This window comes from Dendrobium catenatum, unplaced genomic scaffold (genome assembly GCF_001605985.2).
Source record: "Dendrobium catenatum unplaced genomic scaffold, ASM160598v2 fragScaff_scaffold_510, whole genome shotgun sequence".
In the NCBI taxonomy this organism is placed as follows: Eukaryota; Viridiplantae; Streptophyta; class Magnoliopsida; order Asparagales; family Orchidaceae; genus Dendrobium; species Dendrobium catenatum.
The window spans coordinates 124,443-136,563 of NW_021318972.1; the positions used below are offsets into that span (position 1 = coordinate 124,443).

The following is a 12,121-nucleotide window of genomic DNA, read 5'->3' on the forward strand; positions in this document are numbered from 1 at the left end:
GAACTAATGATGACGACATGAGCTTGCTCATTCAAAGGTGGCCATCTTTCTTCCGTTCACGCACTTCTTCAGCCAAATTGATTGCAATCGGACATAACGATGGTGACAAGAGCTTGCTCGTTGTGAAGGTAGACTTCTTTCTTCTGTTCTCGTGCTTCTTCGGCCAAATTGACTTCGATCAGAAGTAACAATGACGATAGCTTGCTTGTTACGAAGCTAGACATCTTTCTTCCGTTCGCACTCTTCTTCGGCCAAATATATTACGATCGGAAGTAACGACGATGGCATGAGTTTGCTCGTTGCAAAGGTAGCCTTTCTTTTGTTCGCGCGCTTCTTCTTGATTGTTCCGATAATACCCTCCTGTCCATCTCACTTTTATGTTTAAAATTGATGGCATCATCAAAATAATCCCATTTGGAGGAGTTGAGGAATCCCTCAGAATAATTGTGTGTGTAGGGGGGGGGACTATCTTGATCCCTCATAAAAAGTAGAGGGACCATTTTGGTCTTTTTCTTAAATAATAATAAAAAAAATACAAAAAATGATTGCTGTCCTTACTTGGCTACCTATGGATAGCTTAAAAAAAAAAACTAAAATGAAAATATAAGGAAGCAAAGATAAACCTAAATCTACCTAAACCCTCATGTGTACCCTCATTCCTTACACTCCCAGTCGCCCACACTCATCCGACCCCCTCTCAAACTCACGCTAGTCTCCTCTTTCTCTCTTGGGACACACCAAGGTCGATGACTCCTGACAGCCATCTCCCGCTACCACTGGACTCGTCGTACTTTCATCATTTGCACACGTCACCACTGTTGCTTTGCCCTGCCGCCGTCTATGCGCCCTAGCCAGCCACCTCTCTCCTGTTCACTCTTTTTCTCTTTTCATTCCACTTCTCCCTTCTCTTTTCATTCCACTTCTTCTTTCTTTTCTTCCTTTTCATCTTCTTCCTCCATTTTCATCTCTCTCTCCTCTATGTGTAATAGAAAAAAGAGAGCTCCCTCTCCACCTCAATCTCCTATACCTCATAACCTCATACTCTCCCTCAATCCCTTTCTCTCTCTACCTAACTCTCCCTCTCCACCTCACACTCTTTATTCCACCTCTCCCTACATCTCTCTCCTCTCTCTTTGTTTCTCTAAAATCAAAGAGAGACATTCTCTTTCTAAACAGAGAAAAAAAAGTCCATTTTCTCCCTCCTTAGCTCCTAGAACATTCCTGAATACTCAAAACCTTTAAAAATTTCAGTTGACCTTTGGATGAAAGTGAATCCAAGGGGGTTCCCTATTTATAACCCCAAAAGTTGTCATTTAAGGGGCCCATCGAACTAAAATCCAATCAGAATAATGGGGAATGTACATGTGTGAATAATATGCTAAGATGTCATTTCATGGCATTCCATCAGTATTCTCGATACGCATGCAAGTGAACAAAATTATATGCAGTAATGCGCCTAAATACAAGTGATAATTAATCTAAAATGTAAAATTAAGGGTATGACTTCACGATAGCACATTCTTGTGAATGACTATCACAACAGATTCTTATAAATTTCCATTAGTCATTTCACATGAATGTCCCTAAATAAAATAAAATGAGCAAACATATTGCAAATTGGTGTATGAGTATCCTATGTAATGTGCTCGCTAGCTACTAAAGAAAGAGAGCTCCTGCACATTCTCCAAACATATTATACACCTTTGTTAAAGAATGCCTTTGAAATGAAACAATGTGGACATTGTTGTGCATCATGAGTTGCATGATTATATCAATAAAGTGCACTGGACATATCAAATCATCGAAAGAGAATCTTGTCTTCACGTCTCATATACATATAGGGCAAGTGCACCTAAGGCACAAATGTACCGTACAAGGGCTTGAAGAAGTGTACAAGTGTTCAAGTATGCAAATTCATTATGTAAATTTATTGTGATTTGTGCAAGTGTGTTGCACAAGTGCATTATAAAACATATACGTGCATTGCATAAATACACCTTCGAACATGAAAATATGCTGTGCAAATATAACAAAATATTATAACCAGTTTTAAAAATTTAAATCTCTTTTAAAAATGAATACTCACATGTGCTTTGACGAGTAGATAGAGTTGAAATCTCTTATTGACGAGTAGATAGAGTTGACAGGGTTTAAATAACAAAACCAAGTTATTTAAAAATCCCATGATGGTCATGTTAGTCATGTTGACAAAAATATCAATAAAAAGGGATAACTTAATTTTAAAAAATGGCCCCAAATTTCAAAGTCAATTATTCAAGACTAATTTTTATAAACATTAAAAGTTTAATATCTATCAAAATTTGAATATGTAAAATGAAATAAAATTATTTGAAAGTTTAAACAAAATATGTTTGCCCTTTGCAATAGCTTGATGATGTTTATGTTTATGTCTTTTATGAAATGAAACTTCTATGATTTGAATGTTATATGTGTTCTCCATACAATTGTCTATTCCCGCCTCGTTAATTTGGGCTAGCCGGGCCAGGTCGTGACAATTTAAATATTTAAAGTGATATTAATCACAAAAAACTTAAAATAAAATCCATTCAACGCCACAATAATTTGTCGAGGGTGATAATTTGAGAATAACATTAGCTAACAAAAAGTGAATATCTTATTATGTGTATTGCTAAGATTAATTATCCAACAAATTTTTGCTAGTAAGGATGTGGCACGTATCCACCAAGTGACACCATAGGTCGGAAGGGAGAAAGCTAGCGTCACAGTCGCGAGCTCCTGTTCGTGTTTCCGATCCAACAGGAAGGTAAAGTCGTCGATGGAGCGTAGTCGACCGGCCACGACGGGGTCGGAGGAGAAGGCTGCACAGGGCCGCGGCTCACCGGGGTCGAACAGGGAAGGTGGAGGTATCTTCACAGCGTGCGAGCTCACGCTACTGCTCCCGATCAAAATGCCGTAACTTCCGGTCCTACTGGAAGGGAAAGTTGACGGAGGAGCGAAGTAGATCGACCACGAAGATGTCGGAGTAGCGACGGGTAGAGAGTGAGGGCGGGATTGAGAGAGCTCAGGAGCCAAGGAAGCAGAGAGCGTCGTGGGAGAGGGTGTCGTGTCGAGAGCTCGATCGGGAGAGGCTTGCGATCGAGGGGGGAGAGCTTGCTAAATCAATCCCGAAGGCTTCGTTTGGTCGTTGTTTTAAAGGCGTCGAAGGGCATCGTTCGATGTTCTGCGAGGGATTTGCGGGAGGTGACCGATTCGGCGCTGTCTCGGCGGTATTTCGTGCAGGATTCGCGGGATTTCAGTCCGAGGTACGTACAGATTTTTTTCTATTTTTGTTTCTTTGTATAGAGGTTAACAATAATATAGCTCAAAACATTTGAGTAATGAATCATAGAGTATACTTGATAGGGCAAAGCCTTCTCTTAGTTATGGTTGGCTTGAATTTATTCTCTTAGGAAAATATTCATCTCAATTCTTCTAGATGTACCCTTTTGCAAAGCAATTTATTACAGTCATTAAGGATTTTTTGGTTAGGTTGGGTTGACTATCTCCTATTACTTAGTAAACTAGGATCATGACAATCAGTGATGACAAAAACATGAGATCTTGATTGAGCTCGTCATTATTCCTTCATCATTCTCTTTAAATGCAAAATAAACATTTTTTAATGCTGAAATATAAAAAAAATTGCTACTAATATATCAGACACGTAGTGCCTATATCTAACGACTAATCTTAATCAAAAGAGTGCTCCCATCACTGGGAGGATAATTAACCATAGATGTTCGCGCCTTTATAAAACCTAGAATAGATCATAAAATCTCCGCAAAATAAAGGCGAAATCTTAAGTGGTTGTGGGCTTAAAAAATTTGCTCACTGGCCTCTCCGTGCCTCTTTTGTTTATAAGGAGAGTATTAACAAGTTTATATTCTGTGAAATTTTCATAAGGCAAATTGGGTTTTAGATAAGACCCTACCCAAAGATTTCGCCCTCATTTTGCGAGGACTTTATGATCTGAGTTCTAATTTCCTATTGGCGCAAGCCCTTATAGTTAGTTATCACTCTTGGTGTGAGGAGAACTTTCAATTAAAGCTAGTCATTAAACAGGTTGCAATAAGGGCCTAGCATATAATAGTAGCAATTTTGGCGATGAATCAACTGAGAATGAATTGTAGTAATACATTCCACAATATTGCTCTTTGTGAGACGAGGTTATTCTCCAATTCATCATCCTTGTCAAACTGTTATGAAGCATGGATAGATTTTGTATTTCCATTTAAATATATAGAATTTGATTTATATTAAATTTTAAAACCTCCTCCAGCTGAGATTTTCTGTTGGCACAGCCTTTATCGGGATAATATGGTTATTTAAAAATATTTGTATTTTGTAAGAATTTGGAAGCATTTAAAAGGTAGAATCTCCTCCAGCTGAGATTAACTTTCAACACGACATTATTAGGGATTTAAATAGTTAATTATTTGAACCATGTCAACTATGTTTGCCCACTAACAGAGGATCGGGTTCAATGATTGATGATTATGGGAACGTTAAAACTGAGAGCTTATGGTTTATGATGAGTTTTATGTAGAGAATCTTTGAAGACCTAATGTGGACTTTATACTAAACATCCAGTCAAATTTGTGATTAGGCGTTCCTTTATTATGAGTCCAATCCTTTCAAGGAGGATGAAACTTGAATATTTGATCTAAAAAATCGCGTGTGGTAGGTCTCGCGTGCTACCGAGATCGAATAGCGGGATGGAATGGCAGTTAGGTCTTGCATGTGGATTGGAGTCGAAGATGGGTGAATGATTGCTACGTGCGTTAAACCAAGAGAGCGAGAAGGGAGATATTGCCCCTTCTTTGGTTTTGTCTCCGTTTGAATGAGAAGAGGGGCGAGCGGTTTTTGCGTGCCTTCAGTTGACATGAGGAGTCGAGCGGTTTTGTCGTTTGGGCCGAATAGTTTTGTCTCTTGGGAAGATCATGCGTGAGGTGTGGTCTAGCAGGTAATTGGTGGTCAACAATGATGTCTTATCTTAAATCTAATGTCTTCTGAAAATTTGGCCCGGAGTGTTTATTTATTAAAACTCTTTTCGAAACACTGTGGTGAGTCGAAAGCGCAATATTTTGGCACCCATCGAGGCATGATCTGATGTAACTTAATATCTATTTTGGTCATGCATTTGTGGCTTATCTTGGTTATTTTATCATGTATTACTGCCTAGCTATTTCAACCTTATAAAGGAATCTCTCTGGTATCAAAATTCCTAATACTTTTTTTGTAGTAATAGTTAACGTTACCTCCCATCATTGAAGATGCCTACCTTGATTGATGCTGGTGGTGAATTTGCTTAATGAGATATTGGATTAAGGCAATTTGTTTTATCCCTTTTAATTTTCTTTGAATTACACAGTTCTATTGTTCTTTATCTATCAGTCACGTTTATTTTCAGTATAGGTACAACTGGATCTTAAATGTTAACACTTAGTAACGACAATCTCCAGGAAGAGATCTGTCTAGTACGGCCTTTACTGTCTTCAACTTACGTAAAAAATTTACTTCTCTTTTGGATTTCTTCGCCATTTTCTCATGCTATCCTTAGATTGGTGACATTCTAAAACTGAATCATAACACTTCAGTTTAATTTAAATCGTGAAATGAATCAGTTAGGTAGTTTAATTCAGTATTAATGCGAAGATGCAGCATTTGTACATTTTTTTAATTTTATTTATTTCATCTCTTTTTTTTTCCACTTCAAATTCTTCTGAAAATTCCTATTCAACTTGCTCATCTGCTTTTCAAGCATTTCAGACGGTACATATCTTTTAGGATTTTCAAATTTTCAGGCATAGCTTGACTAACCGTAATCTGGTATTAGCCCAAAATTTGAAGTATTATGAAAAAATATCAGTTTCCTAGTGGTAAAGCAGTGGCTTTCAAACAATAATTAAAGAATTAGGTCCTGCATAATCATGCGAGTTGTATGTTAAAAAGAACATCCTCCAATTTCATCAATTTCTTTATAATTTTTCCCCGGCATATCTATAACTTTGGAACACGTTATCTGTTTTGCCCTTTTTAGCCAATATCTGTGAACATTTGTACGTTACACGGGTAAAGTCTCATTTATAGTTCTTTTGTTTTTACTATACTTAGATTTTGTTTGGAACAACTTTTTTAATACTTTCTAAAGCAGATTTTTAGTATAAAAATTAAAATTTTTTTACCAAAAAACTGCTTTGAAAAGCAATAAAAATGATGTCCCAAACGAAACCTTTATCTGCTAGTAGAAAGCAGCAATGTGAAAATAGTCATGTTCACCTCATGATAATAGCTTATGTGGTTAGGACTGTAATTTTTTCATATTTTTTTCAATTTTCATCTGCCTTATGCTTCGAATATCTGTAATACAGTTGGAAAACATGGGACGCATAAATTATGGACCATACATTTATGACAGGAAGGTAGGTTCAATAATAGATTTTTTTTTCTTATCCAATTCTATTTGAACCTTCATGTAATTGGTCTGCATTTTCCATAATGTGTCACAAAGAAAAGTAATTATAGTTTCAGATACTAGGTAAACATCCTATTTAATTTGTATTTTCTTGCATGAATTTTTTAGTTTTACCAACAATCCTGAAATTCATTCATATTTAATTGCTTGTTTTTTTTTTAAATAGAAATTTTTGTTATCGGTCATGGAAAAAGTACAACATGAAGTAATTGCATTGCTAGATGAAAAAGGTACAAAAAAAATATACCATGAATGCAAAAAAAAAAAAAAAATTAAAGCTTCAATCAAGCAGAAGAAAAGAACCTCAAGGGTCCACCCTAAAAACTTCTAATTGGAAGTCTAGTATATTTTGGAGAGTTTATACTATGCTTTCTTGTTATTTTTTTTTCGCCTGACAGAGAATTTCAAACTTCTTATCTGCTAGCTCTTCAGTGCTAGAAATTCTAGCAAAGCCAATCGACAGAGAGTTGGGGTCATCAATATCCCCAACAACAAGATGATCAACAAGAGAAATCTCTGGTGTATCTGGATTAGTAGACTTGTGAGTAGATGTAGTGCTAATCATTTTCCTTGGACTAACTTTCAAGAAATGCATTGAATTCAAAATAAAGGATCTAATGTTGGTTCAAAGTTGTGTACTACGTGATCATAAGTAGTTAGTGCTTCCATCATTATGTTAAAAGGTTGATTTTTATTAGTTGTATGCTCTCCACTATCTCGATTTCTAGGAGGTTTATGTAGTTGTGGGTGTACCTTCAAGCATCCTCCGAATTTAAAAAAAAATTGGGATGAAAAAACAATATGAAGGAATGCCTCCATCGAATATATTGATCAATCATGATTTTTATTTTAAAATATTCATCTTTTCGGGAATTAGACATGTTTTCTTTCAGCAAGTCATCCAAGTTATCTATCCCATATGAAAAACCCTTATCTTATGCTGCCATCGAATATAGAAATTTAATTTTAAATCTAATAATAATCATATTAGAATTGTTTAGAGGCAAAACTAAACTAATTTTGTTAAAATTACATCATTTTATTGTTTTGTTGACTATTCTAGTTATTATGACTTTATATCTGGAAGTCATTGTGATTCAATTTTAAGCTCTGATGCTACATCTAATGTAAGGCATCTTAGGATATAGGATTTCTACTATGTGAAAATTTTTAATAGATTTTTAATATTTTTTGCATACAATTTAATACAATTAATACAAAGACAAAACGTGCAAATCTCATAGGAAATCAAACCATCTATCATAAGTACTTTTTATTACTATAGATGATGAATATAAACAGATCTTAATTTGACTTTTAGTCACTAGTTTTTTTTTCCTAATGAAATCAATCATAACAAATGAAAACCATAGAAATCATGGTATTTAAGAAAATACATATAAATGAAGTAGATATATAGTAAATCTAAAAATCACAATCACACTATCCGTCAAGCACTAATTAAAGGAAAGAAGAAGAAACTGAAGGAAAAAAATAAACCAAGCAATAAGTCTCTCTCTTGCAAAGAGATCTTCTCTCCTGTAATGCATCTAGCACGGATCAAGAAACATTATGTATCTAAAATTAAATTTTTATTCTAGCTATAGTCATTTTTACATATGAACACTCTTATTTATAGACACTTGCAATATGCACATAAATGAGTTTTGTGAAATTAATTATATTAATCCAACAGCAGCCAAAACATGTGAATAAGAGTAGTCCCGATGAGCTATAGTCCAAGATAAGGAGAGCGGGTGGGTTACTACAGCTCGGTTTTCCTGGAAGGAGAAGCTGCAGATTGCCACAATTCTAGATAAGGATAAACTCTAGATTGTTACAGTCTCAGATTAGCCTTCTCGGCAGAATAGGAGTCCTAGATAACTGCAATCCCAAATAGGCTCGTAGACATGTGAAGCCATGGACAAGGAGCATGGGATCCAAATCACTTGACATGGTGATTGCTAGTTTCATATTACATGTACAATAGTGCTGTAGACTTGCTCGTTGAAGCATGTTTCATATGGAAACTACAGTGCTGCATCTATGCACCTAGTTCTTTCTGTCCAATTATGTGTACATTATCTTCAGGTTTTAGCTTAGCTAGTACTGATTACTTAGGAACTTGCATATTGGAGTTCTACAGCAATTGCCATATTGGACATATTATTTTCCATGAAACAGTTAGTGATAGGAATATCTTTAATGTTTATATGTCTAAGATTTATTAAAGATGTCAGAGTTGATTCTTACCAAATTTTTTTTTTAATTTTGCTATTTTCATTTTTTGTTGCCCTTTCCTGGCTCTGGATAGTTGCACGGTTGATTTGGTATTTAGAGTAATTATATGATCATTTCCATGTTCTGTTTCAAATTCAAATTTAACCTAGCTATCGTAGAGCCCAGTAAAGCTTGTTTGGAGTAGAATCTGCTGTTGATTGCCTTTTAGGTTTTTCATCTAAGCTAAGTGTAACAAGAACAGAATCTACAGTTAATTGTTTTTTAACTTTTTCATACAGAAGTAACATGAAAAAGCAAGTTTTATTCTTTGTTTGTCTTCCAGTTGCCTAGCAGCTGCCTTTTTCTTTGGTCCTTATGCTGTAGAAGTTAGGCATCCAAGGGAGCTGAAGTCCATAAAATTTGAGTTCAAATGCTCAATAACACTTAATTGCCTTGACTAATACTATAATGTCTATACGTTCCTCAGAAGACATCCTCTTATCATTTTCTTGTAATTTTTTTTGGTAATTAATGTGATTCCTATGGAACTTTTTTTCAGGGAATACTTTCATCTGTAGCTTTAGATGGCTATATTCTCCACGGTTGGAAATTGTATCCGATTTCCTTGGACAAGCTAAGCCTTTCAAATGAGACTCTAGTCAGAAAACTGGCAGAATCTCAAACTGCCAAGATTTCTATCCAGACTAGTATAAAATTTCATTCAGGTAGGTTCACTTCTACTCAAAGTAACGAATCAGTCTGCTTTTCTTAACAGTATCTTTCTAAATATACATTTGGATTTAAGTTAATGCTTATCTTTTGTGTTATTAATTTCTTTGTACGCAAGTGAATTAATACTTCATGATCACTATGGCATGAGCGATTCATATCTCTGATATTTTTCTTGGGATTCAAAATCAGTATCAGTTAATTTGACTTCGTTGATTAGACTTTAGTCCATCTTTAGTATTTTGCTGTTCATTAAAGTTATAAAACTGCTTAAATCAGGCATGCATTTATTATAATTACTTAAAACATGACGCATAACTCAGAAGATATCTGATACAAGCATCAATAAAGTTTCCATTAAAACACGTTGCATAAATATTATAATTCTTTTTGAATTTTTACAGTTTTATTATATTACCCTGAAATGATTTACAACAGGATTTTGGGGAATTTTAAAAGATAAAAGTCCCCTCTAGTTGAGGTTCACTCTTAGCACAGACATCATCAGGATATTTGAATATTTCAAGGTTATCTTTGACCTTGTTAACTCTGTCAGCTTGTTTGCATAGGATCGGATTTAATAAATTTCACTTAAAAATTTTTTATATTTTTTTGATAATTTTATTCAATTTGTATATATTTTTTCTGAGTGTAATTCCAAAATGATGTGCATTGGGATTTAGTTACTTTTTTGGGATATATGGTCCGTTCATCTGAGATTTGTTTTCAACACGACCATCTTAAGGGAGTTTAAACATTTTTTATCCATTATTTTTGACCTTTGCGGGTTTCAAAAATTCATGCCCCGGCCTCTCCATAATCCCCTTTCTTTTTTTGGGTCGCCGAGGAGACTGTTAACGAGTTTAAGTTATGAGAGATAACTTTTCAGAAGGAAGATTGGGTTTTTAATAAGACATTACAAAAAAAATTCGCCCTCATTTTGCGAGAACTTTATTATCTGAGTTCAGGTTTCCTATATGCGCAAGCTCTTATAGTTAATTGCCCCTCTCGATAGCAAGAGAGAACTTTCGATTAAGGCTAGTCGCCAAACAGATACATAGTATATGGAGTATAGTAATGCATGATTTGGTATTTGAAATTTAACATTTAAAATTGGAAATTTATCACCTTGAAATAAATTGAATGGTCGAGGAAGTGATGATAGACCCGTTCAAAATCGCATGATTCTATCATCTCGGGTCATCATGATCCTGGTCTACTTAGTTAAAGGAGGTAGTCAATCCAACCTGACCCGAATGTTCATTGCCGACAGCCATGTGTTGCTTCGTCCAAGAGTTTCTTCTAGACCTGGGGTAAATATTTATCTAAGGGGGCATTTGAATCTAACTTAGCTTATAGAAGGCTTTGTGTCCAATCGATCATATCTTATTAATTCATTATTGAAGGACTTGAAGCTGTTGGGGACTATATGGGTTCTGACCATGATCGTAATTTATTGGTGTCATTTAGCAGTAAAACCACCCGGTCAGAGGGTCTCGGTCATAACCGTTTACCTGTGGTATCATTTGGCGACAAAACCACCAGTCAAAGAACATGTGCCACATCTTTACTGACAAGAAACAATTTGAGAATGAATCTTAGTGATATTCTCGATTAGACAATCGCTATTTGTGAGCTGAAGTGATTTTCAAGTGTTTGATGATTAATTTTTCTATTTTAAACATTAATATCATTCATGAATAAAGTCAATTGAATGTGTTTTATGGGAATTTGGAGGTATTTTGAATATTTGAGGTCCTCTCCGATTGAAACTTTTTGTCAACACGGCCATCTTCGAGAATGATTATGAGTAATCTTATTTTATGGGTTGAACCTTGTCAATTTTGTCTACTTATTGAAGGAGGATCGGGTCTATCGTCGGCTTTATGCGTTTATAAGTGAATTTTTCTTGTAGTAGACCTTGAAAACCTAATATGAATGTATAAAACAAATATCCTTGTCAATTTTACAATATTATATTGTTTTCACGGTTCGAGTCGTGTCGACTCTTAGATATTCACATAGAGGGAACGGCCTCGAACTTAAATTCATTTCTTGACCCGAATAGACGTCATGTGTGTGCCTACATCACGCTCGTCGGAGCCCTTGCGAGAACATACTTTTGAATGCATTTTATATTATGCATTGATATGCAATGTAGTAGCCTATTACATTAACATAGCATATAGTGTATTTGTATGATGTGTATGTATGTTGGTATTTTGCATTTGCGCATTGTTCAACCATTCCTGCATGATGTATTTTATATTTTGCAACATGTATATATATGATCTGATTGCATGTTAATGTATCATCATGGTGTAATACATTTTCCATACTAAATGATATGCTTGCATGATATGTTTTGCATGTTGTAATGCATTTATGCGCAATGCTTTTGCATATTAGTGTGATGCGTTGCTATAGCATAATGCATCTTGCAATGCTAAATGATATACTTGAATGAAACATTTTGCCTATTACAATGCATGTGGGAGGGCATTTAAAGTGTTTTATAGTGATCAACTGTGCGAATGATTGTCATTTTAATGTGCGTGATGTTCTATTTAGAAGCTTGTAGATGCCTTATGTTTGTTTGTCTAAGTATTGCGGATCCGGTGGCATGATTTAACCGTGGGCTAAGTTTCATTTGGGAATTTGTAAATGCCCTCTATT

General features: G+C 35.1%; 1 protein-coding gene across 1 annotated transcript in view; it reads left to right on the plus strand.

Annotated features, from left to right (window-relative positions):
- The window catches only part of LOC110115366 (beta-galactosidase 8), a gene marked incomplete at its 3' end in the record, with an annotated part of 89,636 nt that extends 80,195 nt beyond the window's left edge, over positions 1-9,441 (plus strand). The window contains 2 exon segments of the mRNA XM_028694616.1: positions 6,393-6,443; positions 9,276-9,441. Coding sequence (XP_028550449.1) covers positions 6,393-6,443; positions 9,276-9,441 — 217 coding nt within the window.
- Positions 9,442-12,121: the final 2,680 nt, after the last annotated feature.